Source organism: Pholcus phalangioides, unplaced genomic scaffold (assembly GCF_987345545.1).
Source record: "Pholcus phalangioides strain wild (caught in Gottingen) unplaced genomic scaffold, Ppha-v1.0 ptg000022l_1, whole genome shotgun sequence".
Classification (NCBI taxonomy): Eukaryota; Metazoa; Arthropoda; class Arachnida; order Araneae; family Pholcidae; genus Pholcus; species Pholcus phalangioides.
In genome coordinates, this window is record NW_028301615.1 from 31,938,395 (window position 1) to 31,961,037 (window position 22,643).

The 22,643-nt window shown below is 34.7% G+C and overlaps 1 protein-coding gene across 10 annotated transcripts in view; it reads right to left on the minus strand.

Moving 5' to 3' along the window:
- LOC149070203 (C-Jun-amino-terminal kinase-interacting protein 4-like) overlaps nucleotides 1-22,643 on the minus strand; it is a 46,244-nt gene that overhangs the window by 18,361 nt on the left and 5,240 nt on the right. Inside the window, exons 4-18 of one of the 10 annotated variants that reach the window (XM_089250112.1) lie at nucleotides 21,120-21,205; nucleotides 19,918-20,077; nucleotides 19,680-19,803; nucleotides 17,848-17,974; nucleotides 17,492-17,583; nucleotides 15,105-15,140; nucleotides 14,113-14,145; nucleotides 12,325-12,342; nucleotides 10,978-11,035; nucleotides 10,742-10,798; nucleotides 10,408-10,549; nucleotides 9,549-9,736; nucleotides 1,502-1,669; nucleotides 951-1,212; nucleotides 351-497 (exon numbers count right to left, since the gene is read on the minus strand). In XM_089250112.1, coding sequence (XP_089106238.1) covers nucleotides 351-497; nucleotides 951-1,212; nucleotides 1,502-1,669; nucleotides 9,549-9,736; nucleotides 10,408-10,549; nucleotides 10,742-10,798; nucleotides 10,978-11,035; nucleotides 12,325-12,342; nucleotides 14,113-14,145; nucleotides 15,105-15,140; nucleotides 17,492-17,583; nucleotides 17,848-17,974; nucleotides 19,680-19,803; nucleotides 19,918-20,077; nucleotides 21,120-21,205 — 1,698 coding nt within the window. Of the gene's footprint in view, nucleotides 1-350; nucleotides 498-950; nucleotides 1,213-1,501; nucleotides 1,670-9,548; nucleotides 9,740-10,407; nucleotides 10,550-10,741; nucleotides 10,799-10,977; nucleotides 11,036-12,324; nucleotides 12,343-14,112; nucleotides 14,146-15,104; nucleotides 15,141-17,491; nucleotides 17,584-17,847; nucleotides 17,975-19,679; nucleotides 19,804-19,917; nucleotides 20,078-21,119; nucleotides 21,206-22,643 lie in introns of all 10 variants that reach the window. The other 9 variants (XM_089250111.1, XM_089250114.1, XM_089250115.1 and 6 more) reach the window with 9 other exon arrangements.

The window sequence follows — 22,643 nt, forward strand, 5'->3', positions numbered from 1 at the left end:
CATCTCTTGGTTCCTATCACTATCACTTAGCCAATAAAATAGAAATATTTTGAATTTCAAAAGGAAGATGTCACTCTCCGCTATCCATATAAAGGTTTCAACAGCTGGCTGAAGAAAAGATGAATTTGCGTTCTTTCCTGAATTCATCTTTGCATCAGCCAGTTGTTGAAAACTTGGTGTTCTGAATTTATTGCTCATATCACAGAAAAAATAATTAAATCATTTTTATATCATTTATATAATTAATCATTTTATACAATCAGATGAAGAAATACAAAAAGTAAAGAATGAAACACAAAGAAAAATGTCAAAAATTCGAGATGTTTTAGTTATTAATCAAAATTAATTACCTGTAACTCTTGATTAAGTTTCTCAACTTCACTGAGTCCATCAGGGTTATTAACATAGAACAAGCTCGATCCCACAACTGAGACTGGTTCTGACTGACCAGGTATCAATTCCCGACCAGACCTATTTACACCAGCAGCACACCATACCTAAAAAGAAGATAGAACTTCAATGGATTACATATAACTTTTTCCTTTCTACCAGACTTGAATTTGAAATATTTTTGACTCAGTTTTTAAGAAATGACGAGATTTGCTACCAAAAAATGTTTTGGAAACATCAGCATGATCTAAATGAGAGTCAAATTAAAATTGAATAACAATCAAGTAAAAAAAATGAACCACATATTTGATTTAAATGGACATAAAAAACTGTATTAAGAGATGGTATTTTTTCGGCCCGAAATTCAATTTCTCATTAAAAAACTGTCAGAGTTTAATCTTTATCAATCATTTATTTGTAAAATTACATAACACTCTTAAATGATATTCATGATATTTTTTCATAATGTAAATGTTAAAATATGTCAAAAAATATGTATGTTACTGTAGTTACATATTTCTACATAATGATGTTGAAAATACATCAAAATAAAAACTAACTTTCATTTCAGGTTCTTTTTCCAGCAGTGGACGGCAATATACAGGCACTGGAACTGGTACAGAAGACGATGAATTTGCTGTTTTTGAGCTTCCAGGTAAATCAGTTGACTGGTTTTTGCTAGAGGCTGTAGCTACTACTTTCGTGGGAAGACTCCATCCATATGCTTGAAGGCGACCATCGTCTTTCCTTACATGCGCTCGAACCTGCTTATATTGCTCTCTGCGCTCTTTAGCTCTTTGCTGGTGCAGTCTTTCTGAAGCCCTTCATGAAAAATCAATTAAAAAATTCATTAACAGAGAAAAATACAAGTTTGAAAATATAGTCTGCTGAAATATATACCAGAATTTATTCTAAAAAGAATATTTTATATGAAATCAATTTACTCATAATTTTTATATCGACAGATTAAAAAACTGTAGAATTTTCTAAGTTCACTTTCACTAAAAAAAACCAGAAAATAATTAAAATTTGTAATGAATTAGAACCACACTCAGAAATGAGTATGATTGAGGAACTAGAAAAAATGAGATAGAATACGCTGAACACTTACAGATCTGAATCTCGCATATCCACAGACCTGTGCCGATCACCCAACCTCTTCTTTCTCATGGTTTCAAGTGCTGGTGTTGCATTCGATGTCGGTGCATTGTAATGAACATTCACATATGGGGAAGGTCTTCTAGTGGGTTTTTCATTTGCGTTAAACAAGTTACTGAAACTGGATAAAACATAATTCAAATCAATAGGCAGTTTTATAAAATTATTTATACAGAATATACATACACTTTATACACACAAATCCTAGTAAATTAAAATGAACAATTTATTAACTTTCAATTTATTTTCCCTACAATGTTATAATTTGCTGAACTTGCAATTTCTTTATTTAGCAAAATCAAAATCTCTTATCTAAAATAAAAAATTAACTTGGAAGATGAATTCACATCATGAAACAGCTACTACTTGACCTCACACACATCTCAAACATTGCTCTAGAGCAGAGTGGCTAGATGTCCCCGTTTTTTGCTATTTCTCACCGTCCCGACAAAGGCTTTTGGGATGCTTGTTTGTCCTGGCTTTTGCTTGGGGCAATGAAATAGAATTATTTTCATTATTTTTACATTTTAAACTTTTTTAGCTACCTTAGATATTATGCAAGGAATTTATTATTTTACTGTTATATTTTTGCCATGTTGATATTTTATGTAACCAAAGGATGTCAAACCCATTTCAGACCATTACAGCTCGCTTTACATGTGGAATATTGGGGTTTGATGAATACACACCTGCTCAGCATTTTTTTTCATTGTTTAGAAATTAATGAAATGGAAAATAACTTAAATGAGACTATTCTTTGAGTTGAGTGTCCTACTCACATACATCATAAGACTACTAACAATGTTTTGAGTATTGACGATAAAAGTACAGTACAAACAGTATAATTTTTTTCTCCATATACACAGTACGAGTGGAAGGCCTGAAAGAATTTTGTGACTTCATTTATATAGAATTTCATTCATTTTTGTCACAAACGATAAAACAAGATGGTTGTCTTTATTCACTGCTGAAAAATTGGGCATTGCATTGAGAGCAGGGTTACAAAATGTGTGGATGCTAGTAAAAGCATTTCTTATTAAAAACACATGGTGTCACCACCAGGGTCAAAATTAGAGTAGGGTCAACTGTATAGACTAAATTGCTGATAACTCTTATTGATATGGCCGTATACTTATTGATTATACACTATCTACCAATAAGTATTTGGACACCTATGCAAATGATGATATCTGCGGTCCTGAGATACGTCACGCCCTCCGCCGGTATATATCGTGTAGGAAACAACATCGGCATTAGTCGCATGCAAGATGAGCTCTCTGATTTTGAGAAAGGTATAATTATCGGGTATCACGAAAATGACGATCCTTAAGGGACATATCTAGCGAGCTGAAGTACCCAAAATCGACAGTGGCCTATGTGATTGAGAAGTGGAAGGTGAGCTGTGATTGTCAAAATTTTCCCCGAGTCGGCAGACCAACAAAACTGGGAGATAGAGACCGACGGGTGCTGTCCAGAGAAATTCGGAAGAACCGCACCCAACCGATGGCCCTCATCCGCGAGGAGTTTCAACAGGCATCCGGGAGTATTGTTTCAATGAATACCATCCGTAAGGAAGCACATCTGATTGGTTTTCATGGTCGTGCTGCTGCCCATAAGCCTTTGATCACAAAGTCCAACCGCGTTGCTCGGTTAATGTGGTGCAAAGCACATCGAAATTGGACCGTAGATCAGTGGAAACGGGTTCTTTGGAGCGACGAATCAAGGTTCACCCTTTACCGTTCGGATGGCAGGGTCTGGGTCTGCCTGGAGAACGTCTCCTGCCAGAATGCATTGTGCCAACAGTCAAGTTCGGCGAGGTGGAATTATGGTCTGGGGGGTGTTTCTCCTGGTATGGACTGGGACCCTTGGTCCCCATTCATGGTAAGCTCAACGCCGATGCCTACTGCACTATTTTGGATGATGATGTGCTTCCTACATTGTGGCAGTTTTACGGGGTGGACCCCTGTTACTTCCAGGATGACAATGCCAGCTGTCATACTGCAAGGTTAACTAAGGCTTGGTATGGTGCCAATGGGGTTCATCGAATAGACTGGCCTGCCCACAGCCCAGACCCGAACCCTATCGAGAACCTCTGGGACGAGTTGGATCGCCAAATTAAGGGGTGCCCTACCCGTCCAAAATCGGTGAAGGAACTGACATGTCTTCTCCAAGCCGAGTGGAAGAAAATACCACTAGCTGTCACACAAGGACTTGTGGAAAGTATGCCCCGGAGGGTTCATGCTGTAATTGCCTCTCGTGGAGGCTCTACCAACTATTGATTTTGAATAAAGTTAGTTTTTTTTTTCTATCACAGGTGTCCAAATACTTATTGGTAGATAGTGTACTGATTAACAGCAAGTGACTTACAGAAATATGAATTCAGTTTTGTAGGAATTGTGGCCAGATTGCTTTGCAGGCAGAAAATTTGTGAACTTTGAAACTGAGATAATAGATGATATTAGTAAACTTTCCCCCGCCTTCTTATCGGTCGTAGGTCCTCGGCTGTACCTCCACTACGATTCCAGGACGAAATAACTGGATTCTAGACTCCCAAAAGAAGAAAACACTTTATTTAATTTATTATCCAACACCTCCACAAAACCATCCTGTCTCTTCGGTACAAACTTTCGCACTCCCTCTCTCCTTTTTCAAATGTCTCAAATCGTTCTCGTTTCCCTCTCTCGCGACTCCTGTTTCTCCTCGGGCGTTTTCCAACCTCTTTTCTCCTGAACCTTACACGTCCCATCATCGAAAAGCACATCCATCACTTTTAAATGATGATGATGCTTCAAGAGCGTAATTCGGTTTCTCACGGCTACCGTGACAGGGCATCGGCATTACCTTGCATATCCCCCTTCCGGGTCCGCCAGGCCAATGCATGACGCTATCCGGTAAGCGAGCGTTGTATCGTGCAGCAGCAGCTACTTTGGCGGCGGCGGCCATACCATCCTTGAATGGCAAATAATGGTTGTTCATCCAAGAGTTCATGGGGTGGTGCTCACCACCGGCATAAGAGAAGAATGGCCTTTCGCTGCCCTGATTCCTGGGCGCGCCGTTGTTGGCTATTGAAGATTTAGCCGGTTGGCTTCTGGTTTTCTCGGTCTTTGAATGCCGGTTTGTAGCTCTGTTGATTCCTTTGGCAAATGGACATGAAAACAATCGCCAGTTCGATTGCTTGGATGTTTCCTGCCTAGCCGGGAACCGGTTCGGTGCCGATCTCCTCCCTTTGACAGCATGACCATTGTCATACCGTTTCGAGTTCATCTTCTTGAGCTGCGAGGCCTTGCCCTCGGATGCGGACGCGACCTGATTGGTCTTGCACTTGATGAGGGCGAACGTCTTCTTCACCATGTTCCCATTGACGTAGAGACAGCGCCTCCTACAGACATCTGGTATCTTAGATCCTCGATTGACGACTGCCACGTCGACGACTTCTCCATGTTCTGATATAAACTGCGACACTGACTTGGGCGTCATTTCCTCGAACGGCATGTTGCAGATCAGGATCATTTTTGCGCATCTGGTCTCGAAAGCCGGTACGGGCACAATCCGGCGCACTTTAGTGCCCCCTCCGTCGACTTGGAGTTTGTTCGAGTTCCTGAGACAGTACCAGACGACCCTCCAGTCCTTGGTCAGGGTCTTGACCTTCCTGAAAGATGAGACCAACCTCAGGCTGATGTAGCCCTCCTTGTTTCACTGGATTTGTTTTAGCAGAAAGTTGTTCTTCATGATGTTGAAGTCGGTGAAGCAGCTCTCGACTTGGGACATGATCCTCTCTTCAAATTCTTCATTAGATATGCAAAAATAGTTGTTATTGCCGTTGTTGGCCTTCTGTTTGCCATCGGCAGATGAAGTACACACACCATCCCTACGGCTTGGCTCATTGATCGGACTTGGAACTAGTACATTTCCCAAGAGTGCGCCGTACGCTGTCGGACATATTAACATTTCATTTATCAAGCGACTCGACACTGCGCAAGAAATCGGCACGTACCCGTGTTTGCCATCGCTAATCTTCATCATACATATTTTCAGAGGGGCTATCTCACTTTCGCCAAATGCGGACTTGATCCTTATTCTCTCCACGCCTTCACTGTCGTCGATCTCAACCAAATCCGATCTAACGACTGAGATCTGGGTCCCAGAATCGACTACGCCTCTTATTGTCTTCTGACCACATTTCAAACTCACGGTCTGCGGTGTGCCAATGTCCGCACCGACACCAGCTGCCGGCACCGTGATATGTGCTGTTAGGACTGTGGTTTCTTCAATCATGTCCCCCTCTTCTGTCTGGACAGAGTTCGCCTGGGCCCGACTCAAAGGCTCCTGCTGGACTCTTGCAGGACAAAACCTTGCTATATGGCCTTCTGCTCCACACGCATAACAAGTGACTGCGGCTCTCTCTCTGGTATTCAAACCCATCGTCGCTTTAGGTGGGAAGGACTCACCCTGAAGTCTCTGGTTTTCGCTGGCTTTCCATCTCGGATTTTGATGAACAGGTCTTGGGGTTCTCGTTCTGTCACTAGGGAAGGGTGTCCTCAGAGTCCTCTTCACATCATTGAACCTATCTAGTTTCTCCGATAGCTCACTTGGAGACACCATATCACTCCATTCGTCCAGATAGTGTTCCTTAAAATCTGCTGGGGCGAGTTTTTTCATTTGATCGGTGATGATTAAATCTCTTAGTCGCTCAAACGTCCTGACCCCCAAAGCCGCCGTCCATCCATTAAAATAGGTACACTAAAATAGGTATCTTCCCGTGCCAGGGCCACACGACGAGCTTGCCGCTCGAACAGCACCAGGTACAGACTTATATCCTCTTCCATCCTGAACTTTTGCATCAGGTTCTGGAAATCCCAGCCGGGGGTTCTGCCGCTCCCAGCCTGATTATTCTCCTCTCTTCTGGCTCCTGTCTCGATCCTCAGTCTTTCGAGTTCATGTTCCATCTCCTTTTCTCTACGCCGCCGCTCCTCCATCTCCATCTCTCTATCTCTACGCCGCTTCTCCATCTCCATCTCTACTCTTTCTTTCCTATTGCTTATGATCGTTTTCAGTATCTCTCTGCATGTAGCTTCGTTGTACAGTTCACTTTCCTGTATGGTACTCACTAAATGCATTAAGTTGAACTCCGGTCGGACTTCTACCCCTAAGTTGGCGGCCATGGTCTCCAGATCCTCCTTGTTCCCTTTTGCCAAATACACCATCTTTATTTATCGTCTCGATACAGCCGCACAGCACTCGCTTCTCTTCCCTAGGCAGGATTGCCCCTCTCAGCACCGGTTGTCGTGTTGACTTCACGAAAAAAAAAAAAAACAGCGTGGGAGCTCGACGCTGCTGCTATCCTTCTATACGAACCGGGGTGGTTCCACTGTCGCTAGGACACTCTTCTTTGAATTCAGCTCACAATCTTGAGTCGTTGAAGCCACGACCTCATCCTGTCGACTGCACCAGTAAACTTTCCCTTGCCTTCTTATCGGTCGTAGGTCCTCGGCTGTACCTCCACTACGATTCCAGGACGAAATAACTGGATTCTAGACTCCCAAAAGAAGAAAAGAACACTTTATTTAATTTATTATCCAACACCTCCACGAAACCGTCCTGTCTCTTCGGTAAAAACTTTCGCACTCCCTCTCTCATTTTTCGAATGTCTCAAATCGTTCTCGTTTCCCTCTCTCGAGACTCCTGTTTCTCCTCGGCTTTTTTCCAACCTCTTTTCTCCTGAACACCTTACAATATTAAAGAAACCAGACAGCCCAGATATTGCTTCGATATGGAAGATAAGCCAGTTACCTCATAAGGTTGGGATTGTCTCTTCTAAAGAAAAGCATTTTCAGCGATAGTCAAATGATTTCAATCGGTTTTTACATTATGCACTTGAGCATAAAGCATTGCTGTGAAGGTTCATACTAAAAATATTCGAAGTCCTTGGAATGAATTTATAAATTTTACATTGATTCCATGGGAAATAAAACAATTTTGGTTTCTGAACAATTTAGTTTACGAATGGACTTCTGCAACGAATTAGTAAGTTCTAAACCGTGGGCTGACTGTTCATAGAAGGAAGCATATTTATAATATGAGACTAAGAACACCCCCCCCCCCCAGTAATTTATGAGTATATATAATGAAACACATCTCACCCTTCATGGCATACGCACTTCAATCATGTAGGTATACACAGATTGTGACATACACATGTTGACCATGGCTACCATCTTGACATTTTACTCATTTTTACTGTGTAGAAGTAGTGCAATGATATTTTCATAATACATTGTTAGTTTGCAATTTTACACTGTAATACCCACCAAATGAGAGTTTTGAAAATTTCCCAGTTTTTAAAAATGATTTCCAGGATTTGTCCCAGTATTGCATGCACCTTATCTGGCCACTCTAATCTAGGAGGAATTGCTGATGAATTAGTACATGCTGGAATGTTTCATGTGTTCTGAGTGTACTTGGCTTGCTCTAACTCAGCGTTTCTCAACCTTTCTGAATTCAAGGACCAGTAAAATGTCTGAAACGATTTGACAGACCACCTATGTCCTGTATTACGGGCTAGTCCAGTATTTTCAATTGCTCTGAATTTTTTTATATATTTATCCAGTGTTTTTTCAATGATGCATATTTAAATTTATAATTTTTTACTAAAACAGTGAATAAACAGTGTTTTCATTATGATAATCATGGCTATAAATGCAAATATTCATCTTACATATTTGTCAGTTTCAACAATTTTCCAGTAATTTCAATTGAAATTAGGAATTTAGCCGACGTATGGCAACGTTTTTGTTCACTATTGACAACGTCCCATATTGTACTGTATCAAGTTTATTTTTGTTCACTGCAATTTGTAGCGGCTGTTTATTTCGCCCTCACCATTCACCTATTTTTGCAGTAATTAGAAAATTTGTCACAAATTGCATCCTTAAGCCACAATCAGTGATATCCTGTATTTAGGACAGCAATTTCTCACATTTTCCATGATGAGTTATGGTGAACCCAAGTATGAAGATTCAATTCTTACTTAAATTCATATGGATATTAGTAATATCAATTACAATTGAATAATTTTTCATTCAGTTAGAATTATCAAATTTTCAGTTGCTCCCAATTGTATGCAGACCACCTATGCCATTGCATAAGCAGACCATACGTTGAGAAACGCTGCTCTAACATATTTATGTTGTCAGGGTTATGTACGTTTCGTGTTCTAGTGGTTTAGTCATCTGTCTTCCATATATTGAAGTAAAAATGACAAAAGCCTGCATTTTCTCATTGCTACAGGCTGACAATACATTTTTGTGTGAAAAATATTTTTTTTTTCTGCAACATATAAAAGGGTTTTTTTTTTTTTTTAAATGCAGGTTGGCATCAAAAATCACTAAAAAAAATTGGAATATTTCTTTCTTGAGCTCTTTAGAAAAAAAATCCAATTAAAACATTCATTAACAAAAAAAAAGTGTAAATTTAAACTATATAAACGAACGAATATATATAACGAAACTATATAACTCGAAAATATATCAGATTTAATTTTTAAAGAAATTATTTATGGAAATAGATTTTTTTTCTCATTTACAGGAGATCTATCTATTGAAAAATTATATCCATAGTACTCAAAGCTCAAGCTTGCACTTGCTAAAAACAAAGAAATAAAAATGTTGTAAAGTGAAAATAAAACAAAGTTTAAATACAGTCGATTCCATAAATATAAGCAGGTTTTCTTCGAGCATGAAAGAGGAAAACATGATGCTGTATGTCTGTGGGTAGAAGTTCATATTATTGAAGTGGGCTTCATCAACTGACTTCCAGTGACTTGGAAATTTTGGCGGTCTGGCACACCCTGGTCTGATATGTGCCAGATTAGAGAGAATCTACTGTAATACTGTATTATCAAATGCAACTGTAACTAAATTTAATTATCACAATTGAAAATGTATTGAATATTGCTTTATATTGAGTGATATTAAATGAGATGAGAAAAACATTCAACTTACAATTTCCATATAGATGATTTGCTTTGTTTCTTGTCAAGAGAAGAATCACTTCTCGATGCTCTGATCATTTCAGTCCACCTGACAGCTTCTTGGAGTTCCATCAAACGTTCCTTATACTGATTACGTTCCATCAGAACACGAGCCATTTCTACTCGGGTGAATCTTTTCCTCTGTGCCATCGGAACGTCCTCCTTGCACAAAACAAAAATAATCACTCCTGTCTGTTTTTCATTATTTCAAATATACTCTGCACAAACCATTAAAAATAACTGTCTCACACTAAGGTTTCATTTTTTTTTAATTTAACTGGAAACTGCTTTGAGCACACACACAGTATATATAAAAAATATAAAAAACTTGAATAAAACACCAAGAACTATGATGGGAAAAAAAGATCAAGACCACATTAACTAAAAGCAAAAAGCTTGGATTGAATCCAGACACAGATTTTAGTGTATAACACCAGAAAATGGGTGTACACAGATGCTGATACAGTCAAATCTCAATTAGTTGAATATACAAATGCCAAAGAAAAACTTTGAATATGTTGAACCTTTAAGTTATCAACTTTGAGGTTAGTTTTAATTCATTGAACTAACCTCATCAAACATTTAAATGTTTTGGGAGTCAGGTGAAAACTTCAACAACAGATACTTGATTCATCAAAATTTGACTCATCATTATGAAGTGACTGCATAAGTCCCTTAATGCATCATGGACAAAAAGTGATGGAAGATTTTGCTTTTAAAACAATGTCAATTTGTCTCTGAGAGCTACGGAAAATGTACCCAATATGTTTTTAACTAACAGAAACCATAAATACATATATAATATATATTTTATTTTCTATAAAACTCACTTCATCATCTGACTTATTTGATTTACTCTTTCCAGCTTCTTTGGATTTTTTCACTTCTTCTTCTAGTTCAGCTATTTTCTGCTTCAATTTTTCTTTCACTGCACCACATGTTTTTAGTTCCTCCCTCAATATCTCTTGCTCACTTTAAAATACATAATTATCAATAATGCATCAATATTTAAGTGATAAAATATGAATTTGATACACAAAATATAGTATCAGTAAGAAATATAGAAACAATGAAAGGTATGAAAATTATGAATTCCAGATAGAAATTTACAATTAAAACTACAATTAAATAAATAAATAAATATATATATAAATGAAACTTTACCTCATTAACTCATCCACTCTGGCAATAAGATCATCTTTTACAATGTTGAGTGCATTCCTGAAAAAGACATTCAACAATTTATACATATTCAAATAACTTGAATCTCCTTTTTTCTAAATGGTATACACCATTTTAATTAAATAAAGCAGCTACTATATACGGAGGAGGGGAAAGGCAACTTTTTTTATTTATCCTCAGATTAATTATACCCTTTTGCAAATAAAAATTACACATACTTAGTAGCTAGTAGCTCATTATTTTCTGAAATAAGATTTTCCACTTCCTTGCCCATGCCTGAAAAATTCATAAGAATATTAGTCCTTATCACTTATTTTCGACTCTGATACTGTACTATGGTGAGTTAAAATTTTTTTGTTCTATAAAATGATGCTTTAAGACCACATACAGGATTTGTTTCAACAAAAATGTATTTAAAAAAAAAATCATGACCAGAAATTTTATTATTTCAAATTTCACGTTAAATTTTTGTTTACTCACATTTTCTTCATCTTAATACTGTTGGTATTACTCTAATTAAAAAAAAGACAAAGAATATTTAAAACAAGTACAGTCGAATCCTGTTTTAATAAATACTGATACAGCGAAAATCTCGTTTTAATGAACACTTTTCTAATTCCCCCAGATAAGGTTAAATAGGAACAATGCAAAAACCAGGAATTCCATTATAACAAAGTGATTTCTTCTGTCTTTTGGAGTTCGTTATAACGGGATTCGACTGTATTAAACAGTTACCACAACTGTTGCTATTCAATTTAATCTCAGAAAGAATCAAATTTTAATTGCTAAAAGTGTTTTATTATTATTTTTTTATATGTGATATTAGCATGATGTGCATGTCATGTATGAAAATAGTTATTACTGCCATTGACTGGCAAAGCTCAAAATGAAATAACATAAGGTAAGTATTCATTTAAATTCTTTTTAGTGTCATCTTGAAAATTAAGTTTAGCAAGACTAATAGAATCTGCTTGCATAATTTTGAAAATCTGGCTTGAAGATCTTCTCTGACACCATTGGAAAACTTATAAGTTGTGACTTCTTAAGCCTCATAACAGATATTAGAATAACAAACAATTTTTGAGGAACTGGCATTAAAAGAATTACTTTTATGCCAAGAGTATTGTCATGCAATATCAAGATTTCCAAATTCATAAGTAGATGCACAAATCTAAAACAAGCAGCATAAGAGCATATGTATATGCAAAGCAAGCCAGCTGCAGCATGAATACATAATTCAGAACTAATAAAATAACTAAGTAAATTCCAATCTCATAAGCATAGAATGAGAATTTAACTTTGAAAAGCTATAAATGCTTTTTAAAAGACTGTGAATAGGCAAACTTTCTGGCATTTTAAAATTCAATAGTATAAGCATATACATTTCATTATGAATGTAAAATTGCAATAATGTGATAACATGTGCATGAAAAAATAAAAACAATTTTTTTTTTTCAAATGATACATAAAAAAACAAATAAAAGACTAAAGCAAATGGAAATGTAGATTACAGAATAAGAAGAGCTGAGAGTTAGCTAAAAAAATACTGAAGAGTACATGCTTACCAAAAAAGGTGTCAGTAACTAGATATTGACCATGAATGCATGTAAGAAAATGCAAAATAATTAACATTGATGAAACTTTAAACATGCCATTGCAAATATTGTTATTCCATGCAATAAGTGGGAAAAAAAACATGATGCAAAAAATTTAGAATGCTTATTCACAAATCTAAAAAAATATGACTATTAAAGCATGATAACAAACAAAGCAATGATTCTATAAATACAGTCATCATATAGTATATGACGATCAGCACTAATTAAAAAAATTCAAGCACAGTTAAGAAGTTTTTATCAAAAATTGAGGAAAAAATTCAAATTTATTTGAAAAATTTAAAACAATTTAGCAACTTATTTTTAAATTTACGTACTTGATTTAGAAAAGATTTGATATGATAAATTTAACATTTTAGTCTGGAAAAAAAAGACAAACAGTTTTCTGGCCATCATCTGCCACATGTTAACTTTGTTATGTGTCCATATTTTTGGATCAATAACCGAATGACTGCACAGAAAATATATTAGGAGAAGTCAAAAATGTTTCCCTACTTTTACAATAGTATCAATGTTCTCTGTAAGAAGAAAATAAGATACATATTGTAATTGCTAAATGATACTAGCACTAGTCTTTATGAATTGGAAATTTTTTTCAATAAGAAAAAAAAAAATGATTAGAAACTACAGTTGAGCCTGTTTATAAAGAAGTCGCATGAAAAACACTCCCCATATGCAATATTTTTTATAACCGACACAATAAATATTCGGGGGGGGGGGGGAAGAGTTTGATGAGAGAAATCCACTTGAAGTGTGCATCATTGATTCTAGGCCCGTCACTTACCAATGTCAGGGGAAACTGTTAGTATTGGTGTGTGCCCGTTCAGTGCTTTGAAGTGGTTCTTTATTGGACTACTTAAGGGCGCTACAGGTGGCAAAAGTTTCAAAATCACATAAGTGGCTTGTTGACCTGTTATAGATATTTTAATGGTACTGGGGTTTGCAAAGACAGAGAAACGCTGGCATAAACAAAATTCCTTTTTATTTGAGAATGAACAGAACTAGTATTATCTATAGCTAGAGATCGCCATATAGCTATAGATGGTGCTGACAGAACACACCCATAGTGCAAATAGTTACAGTAGTATTTAACATTCATACTTTGTTTCTGAAAAAAAAGAACCACTAAATTTCATGAAACTTAATCCCATGAAAAAATTATATTCTTGCCGAACACTTTGCAATATAAGATATACATAAATATAACAATTCATTATAAGGGATATTTTTCGCGTTCTGGTATTGCAGGTTCACTGGGACAAAAAAAATTAACTAAAACCAATATTTTGTTACGTCTGACTTTGTTATAAGCAGGTTCAACTGCATATATGTGCTTCATTCAAACTAAAATCTTGAGTTTTATTGTTGCCTTACATAATAAATACAATTCTCAACAGTTTGTGTGTTAAAATAAAATTTTCAATTCATTTTAAAGGAAGCATTCAGCATTTTTAGAACTCTTTAAATAAAAGGCAACTCATAGATTCATTGCTAGATGCTAACAAAGTGAATGATCACTCATATGTACACACACAAATCATAAAATTGTATAATAGCCTGAATGTGTGTGTGGGTTGATCTCAGGTAACAATAAAGTAAATTTTAGATTAAACTGTTTATATGAGGCGAGTTTAGTTTTTTTGGTTCATGTGTTAACTTGCAGAGATACTGAATGTTTTTATACATATATAAAAGTTATGAGACAAGTTCTGTGGAACAAAATGACTTTCTTCTCACCCTTGTGATCACGATCAGTTTCGCTTTCACTGTCTGTTAAGAGTCAACAGCATTTGATGGGTACAGGCAAAAATTTGCATGCAGTGGTAGTAGCAGTAGTAGTGATGCAGCCAAGACAAGAGATAGAAAGAGAGAAAAAAAAATAAAGCACAAATAAAAAGAAAAGTCTCGCTACAAAAGAAAAAAAAATCTCCAAACAAAATGCTTTTGAAGCAAAAAAAAGAAAAAAGTTTTTGCTCTGTATGATACAGTTTTGTTTAATGTGAATATCACACACACATTTTTCTTCTTAAATAAAAGCGAATCAGTGGGTCTTATGAAAGATTGAGAGATGTCCCTTTGAAATGCTACTAACAATGCATTTCTATGATCAAATGCTCTTCTGTGTATCTACATAGAGTCTAGAATGCAACAGTGTCTGTGATAGTCATGCTTCTATTATTTGTATTTAGTGTTTATTTATTATTATTATTTTTTTTTTACGCAGCATCCCTAGAATTCACAAGCTGGTGGTGACAGAGTTGCTAGTAAAGCAGCACAGCTAAAAAACATGTCTCATAATTAGCAGTGCAAACTACGCTACAGTAAAAAAAGAAAAAATTAACAAATGCTTAAAAATTCAAAAAGTGAAATCATGTTCGTTATGTGTAGGTGTGTCCGGTCCTTCAATGTTCGATATACGAATGTGACATTAAAATTCAATTTGATCAAACCCATTATTGCTCGTTCCAAATGAAAAATTACATCTCACATTTTTTCCCAAAGAAACTTTGAATGCTAGAACAAAATACATGGTTATCAATCAATATATACACTATATATATATATATATATATTCACATTCAAGTCTTGGTCAATTTTAGAAAGATTTTTATCATGCTCTGATTTTGATTCGGAAAAGAGAAATGTTCATTAGTAGTTTTCTGTATATATTTTATAGCATGCAGCATTCTACTTTGAGCATGCAATTAAGGGAACATTTAATTACTGACCAGAGGAGGCATAATCCCCAGGATGAACATAGCCACCTGAAAGTCAATTAGATATGGTTAAATCAAGCACCTAATTTAAGTGAAAAATTTTGCTGTTGCACAATCGCATGTAGTTCATGATGGTCACAGAGTTATGAATTAAAAAAAGAAAAATATACCAAATACAAAATGAAATTTTTCTTGTTTGTAGAAGGTTTTATTAAAATTCACATGTGCATGAATTTTTCATATACAGTCAAATCCCGTTATAACGAATGCCAAGAGACCGGAGGAATCACTTCGTTAAAACGAAATTTTGTTATAAAGGAATACCAGGTTACCTAGCATTGTTCATATGTAAACTTATTTGGAGACTTAGAAAAGTGTTTGTTAAAATGAGATTTTCGTTAAAACAGGATTCGACTGTATATATATATATAATGTACTGTTTTCTTCCTTAAAGCTGGATTATAATGAATTAAAAATAATATGGACTTTCTTTTGAATTTTAATGGTACAAGAGACCTTGTACCATTGTGTTGAACAACCTTGTTCAACACAAAAGAAAAAGAAAAGATGGAACAAAATTACAATACCATGACAGAAATATAACATATAGAACCACAAAAGGTATATTATAAAACGTATGGCTTAAAGTAAAAAATAATGGCTCTGATGTATATAAAAACAAGTGAAATATATCCCTATGATAACACTAGTCTGCATTTTTAAACTTTTTGTCAGATGATTTCTTAAAAGTCAGTGTTCCTGAATCAATTTTTGATGCCGATTCCAGAAATGACTTCCATTTTTGTCTATCACATCAGGCTTTTACAAAAAATAAGAAGTCATGTTTTTAATATTTTAATTAATGTAATCAAAAATCAATCACCATTTCATACAAAGTATTTGGTTACACACTTTAAAAATACTGTAAAGAACTTTCCTAATAATTTCATGACCATTTTTTAATAGCTAACTTTCTTGCAGATCCGCCTTCATCAATTCTGTCCCTCTTCAACATCCAACAATAAGTGATATTTTTTGGGGGTCTACAAGCGATTCGGGCAGGATATTTTCAGTCCCAGGAACAAACATTTCTCCGCTTTGGCCAAACTCTCACAATCCAATGCTTTTGCTTTGCCCAACTGTCCCACTCACATAGAAAGCAAGGCATTTTTGTGTACCCAGCTTATTGTTCTAATAGTATTTCTATAACTTTGAAATCATCACAGATGAGCCATTTGTGTAATGCATACTGAATATTTCTTAACAGTTCCTTTATGTTCTCGAATGTCTCTTTCATTTGAACTGAATGGACCCATGCGCATTCCCATTATGCAGTAACACACCTTTGAGACTCCTCTCGGAGGAGTAAATAAAAAGTCACCACTCAGTAGGACCATGTTCAATACCATAGAAGTGCATCAACTTGTTAGTATTATTGCAGTAAACCAATGAATTTTTCTTTGAGAATAAAGGAAGTAGTTATTTTTCTCTGTGTCTGTACCAAGAAAAATGTGTTCATGGTGCCATAAGATTCTTGCTTTTAAGCCGGGAGCCAAATAGTTCTGCAGATTCCTTAGGAAAGTTCAGATCACGTACTAGATCAAAATCGACTCGGGTCGAATTGAGAACGAACTGTACGTGATAGAAGAAAACTAAGAACAACAGTTCTGCAATCAGCATAAAAAAGTGAGCTAAGGACAGTTATTAGTTTTCAATCATCTGATATCATGCAGACTAGTGTTTAAAACAATCTCCCAAACTTATGTCTTGTCACACACACACACAACCCCCCCCCCTTCTAAAGAAAAATCGCCCCCAAGGGGGTGATATCATCCACTCACTTAGGAAAACACTGATTTAAACTATAATTAAGTGAACAATGATTGTGACCAAAAGCTGTCATAAAATGTCTGAAATAAGAACGATAAAAATGTAAGAAATGGACAATGTATTTTGTGTCGACTCTCAATAAAAGATAGAAATGCCTAAGGAAATGCGTAAAATTCTGTTACTTTATTTAAAACAATAAATGACTAAAAAAAATGAAATGACAACAAAATTTGAAATCAAACATTATATACTGTGAATAAAATTTGAAATGATACACCAATTAGTTGAATTTGACTCCTAGAAATTTCATTTCTAATTTACTACTATGCTAAAATTATAAGCATGATGCACATTATGTAATGCAGGAGAGCTTCACACAACTAGAGATTTCTACTAAGAAACAAATTTTTCTAATAGAATGTAAGATAGAAAAGTTAATTCTTATTGGAGTTTCATTGCATTAACAATATTGAAAAAGTATCAAAACCAAACTAATATGACATATTAAATGTATGTATCAGTATGTAATGTATCAGTTTCAAATAAAAAAACGAATCTTCCATCATCACCTGTGAGATCTGCTCCTTCATCTACTTCTCCCAATGCATCAGAATCATGGAAACTAAGTTCTTGATACAAGGTATTGGGCCTTCGATGTTCACTGAAAAGATTGAAACACGAACAAAGATTGAAATATAAATAAAATAATGTTGAATACCATTTATACCATTATAATTTATAGTTTTCATTTCTATATATCATAATGAAATTATGTAATAATTAATAAAGAATAAAAAAACATTTCTACTTGTGGTTTATGTTAATTTCTTGAAGTAATTACATTTTTACTAAAATGCACAAGATTTCAGAATTCTAAACACTAGCTCGCATATTCTCAAAAGAAATAAGTTTCTCATAAAATTACTTTTTCAGAGAACTCTTTTCAATGCCGAAGCTGAAGTTATTTAGTTCTTCCACTTCATCCATCTCAGGAGTGGTGACCATAACATCATTAAGATTTGATTCAAAGTCATCAGCCCAGCATGAACCTGCTAAATATGAAAAAAAATCAATTTATTTAGCATTAATACACCAAGGATTTTTCCATGAAGAAAAATAATAAAGAAATTTTAAAATATTCAAGTAGTTCTATAACAAATGAAAGTATTTGGAATTGAAATAGTTAATACAAAAAATATCTTCACTTTTTTTAATCATTCGTCAACACAATTGGTTATTCTGCATGTGATTTTCTTACAATTTGTTAAAAGGATCCTCAATAACATACTTTTTATTCAATCTTCCAGAATGAAATTATTTTTTTGGCGTACGTCATTTGCTTGGCGTATGCAGCGGGAGAGGGGGGATCAACACTAATCTCAAGCTGAGATTAGTGTTATTTTGTAGGAAAAAACGTAAACTTCCCCCCTCCCTGAGAAGAAAAAAAAAACGAAACCCCCTCCCCCCTGAGAAAATTCTGCGTATGCCTATGGACAGAGGTCAAGGGGACAAAAAACTAGAAGTTTTTGTGCTATACCATCCCACAACCAGGTTCACTGCTTTAAGTATTAGCAAATTCTGTAGCGAATAGTTGAAAACTGAGTAGGTACAGTTTTTTTGTGCATGTGTGTTAGGCCTTTTCATATGGAAAGTTATAAAATTGTAGATTATAGAAATCCTTTGATGAATTTTACAGCAGGGTAACAATTCTCTACCAACAATACTCTAAGCTTTATTCTACATTAATAGGAACATGAAAGATATAAATCCATACAAAAAAATACAAAAACCTATAATGTTAATGTACGAAAATCAGAATCACATTAAATATAACTTTTTCTTAAAAATAGCACAGAACAGAAAGATGTCTTTTACGCGTGGGTTTTCTCAATTATAACTCATGGTTTGTGTGCGTGGGGTGGAGCATATCATTGTAATATCATACAACTAAGTAACACATATAACAAGGTAAGAAATATGCTAATGAAGGCCTATACTGGAAATGATAGAAAAATTAACTGTCAGACACTAGACATCAGACAATTATATATTTACCGAACGATAAGCTTTGCGACGAAAAATAAAAAATTGGCTTCAGAGAAAAACAAATAGAACAGCAGCGAGATTCAAACATGATTTTGAAATGCCGAAAACAAAAAAACATCTTTTTCAAAAGTGTTTCTCACTTTTTGCTCCTAAACTTATGAATTCATTTCAGTCAAAAAAATCAACCACAAATATAAAATTTACAAATATGCAAAAAGCATTCAAAATTATGATGACATGTTCTGAAACTGTTCATAAAAAAGTTAGATAAATATAAAATCAACAATTTTTTTTTTTTACATATAGAACTCACTTAAAACTATATATTTTTATGTGTATTAATGTTGAACCCAGAACATACTCGCATCATCTTGTTTAAATTTCACTAAATATGGATTGTCATTTTACATTGAACTGTTATACATCATGTCTTAAATTTCTTATACGTTTTTTCTATAACTACACTGCATACTTGGCGGCTCACAATGGTGCCGAAAAAATTGTAATACAATGTCTTTTTGGCTTCCTGGAAGGACTTAGTGTCCCTTGGGGCCACATAGTGTATATTTGTTATATGTGTATGTCTTTTTTTCTTTCTTTTGTATTTATTTTTGTGTGTTGTTATCCAGTATTTGTGTAATGTGTATGTATTTTTTTACAATAAAAAAAACACTCAATAAAAAAATAAATTTTATATATAGATTAGCTTACTTGTGCCTGTACTTTGATCACTATGTGTGATACGATCTGTGAGCTGACCCTTCTCCATCATCAACTTGCTCATCTTCCCATGTTTAGGACTCATGGGAGAAATAAGAGCAGGAACTCTAGATTCCTGTAATCACAAAAATTTGATTTTCGATATGAAATGCTTTGTGATCAGTGCCTAATTGATGCTCATAAATTACCTAACTTATTAGAATATCAAATTTGATGAAAAAAAACATACCTGAAGTTCACTTTTAAGACTAGCATTTGAATCTGAGCTCTGGTTAGGAGAAATTATAGAATGGACATCAACAGGGCTGCCCAATATTTTGCTAATACTATCTTGAGCATTTGAATTGTACAAAGAAGATTCAGATTTCAAAGATGAGAAATGCAATGACCTAAAAAAATTAAGTGGTCAAGTTTGATGAATATTTTAATGATGGCTGGGAAAATGAAATAATAATAAAAAACCTTAAATCATATACACTTGAGCTTTGATTCGTGAAGAGCTTTGGAAAACTGATATTAATTCAAGTAATTGAAAATTTGAGTAATACAACCTATACATAAGAACTATCACGTAGGAGATCGAAATTACATTCAGATATTGAAAATTTGAGTTTGATTTGAAAAGTTTGACTGTATAGCAAAATATGTAGGTTTCATAAAGGTCAAAATAATTCACGAATAAAAATGCTAGTCTCAATAATAATAGGCCTAATTATTCATTCTTATTCATCTAGCATTAGACTTGAAGTGAGGGAAGGGGGAGGTTGTGGTACATGTCGTGGCAGAGTAGTGGGTGGTGGCCTAGAGACTTCTCTTTTGTCACAGAGTACGCCATCTCATAGTAAGTGCCAATTATCTTTTTGTTAAAGTATATTTATGTGGTTAAATAGGAATAATATATATATCTATGATAAGTATAATATACTTAATGATAATCTATATTAAAGGGCTAAATATAAAAAGGGGTTGTGCTCCATTGAGAAGGCAGTCTTTTTTGGTGTCCTACAAAGTGCCTGATGCTCATCTGTAGTGAACAAGAGTCAACACATGGAAAAGGACGCTCCTTGAAGGAAGAGTCTTTTCTTCCTTTTATTTTTTTTGTAGCCGTGATCGTATAGTGGTTAGTACATTGCGTTGTGGCTGCAATAACTCAGGTTCGAATCCTAGTCACGGCAAATCCTTTTTCTCAGCCACCTCGTTGGGCATTTTGCCTGTTGTGGCATTGTATTTGTATCTGTTCAAACAACATAGCATTCCCAACAAAGGTCTCTTATATTTCTTGTATCTCAAACTACAGTGAAACAAATATTTTTAAAACATTACCAGGTCATAAAAACAGGTCAAATGCAGACCAAACTCAGAAATATTTACAAAGTAACACAAAATTTATAATGCAAAGAATTTTAATATGCATTTTCAATAAAATATTACTTTGGCTTTCCCGTTAAACTTTCTAGTCTGTCTGTGCCGAAAAGGATTTTAGTTCTCTCCATATAATCCATATGGGTTTTAAAAAGCTGCAAATAATAAAAAAAAAGAATGAAACATATTAATAAATAAAATAAAAATAGTTATACTCTATCAATAGTACTAAATTTTCATTTTACACATACCCAGAAAATTTATAATACAGTCGCCCCTCGTTTCTACAAACTGGAAGACACACTTTCAATTTTATTTTGTAGAATTGGAAGTTTGTGAATGCAGAAGAGACATTTAAAGAAATTACATATTATTTGGGACCGGAGGACTAATACATAAAAAGAAGTTGCTTCATAAATTGGAGGCTTGAAAAATCAAGTGTTGACTGTAACTGAATTAATAAAACCACTAGAATAAGTGCTATGTAACCAGATAGGGGTTAGATTAGTCTGAATTAAGATAAAAGTTTTTGCTACATAGGGAAATATTGTTGACATATAATTGTTACTAATTATGATGCAATAACCTGCCTTTATATTACATGTCAGGATGAAATGAATGAAAAGTTGATATAATCAATGACTATGTTCTAATGTTAATTACATTTTTAGCATGACATGAACATCAGAACTTTGCCCCCCGACAAGATTGTGGCATAACTTGGAACACTCTTGTGCTCATTGAATCAAAGAAAAAATAATAGTTTTTCTTTTACATAAAATTGTGACAATCTATCTCTCAGACAATAATGTAGCTTAGTGTCATAATTTATGTATATTGTGGTGGGGGAGAGGATAATAGATGTAATGGGATTGGATATTGCTGGAGAAAGACTCCAGGGTTATGTAAAGAGAATGACATTTTTGACAGAAGTTATCTAATGAAAGCACAAAATATTGAAATGCACATTATAGCGGGATCTCTTGATGAATTTGTTTCTCGCATTATTATGTACTATTTCATCATGTTAAATTAACTTTCCAAAAACAAGATACAGTGCAACAAGGGCTATTGAATTTCAAAAAAATTTAAATCTGGACCAGGTTGAAGAGATAAGTGTTTTGCCGAAGTGATAAAGTGACATATAAATGCACTGTATATATTATCTTTGTCAACAATAGAAATTTTTTTGCTACTGTTATAAAGCCCTAGAAAGTTCTATTTAAACACAGACAATCTGTTACTTGATAATTTTGTGACACCACCACTTTATAAAAATGAAGTCTAGTCATATTCAGATCTGCAGTTTATACAAATACAAAGGCCACAACAGGTAAATTGTCCAAACAGGTGGCTGATTGTAAACAATTTGTTGGTATACTGACTACTTGTGGTAGCCATATGCTTATTTGTTCGCCTCAGCACCATTTCTTTCGCAAGAGGAATAACAAGAAAAAAAAATAAAAAGTTTTACAGAAGATTTTGAATCCATAAGACATCTGAAGGACTGAAGGATTTTCCCAAAACAAAACCAGTGTCTCATCAACTTGGCTATAATGTCTCCCCCCCCCCCCCATCAAGACAATTGCTACG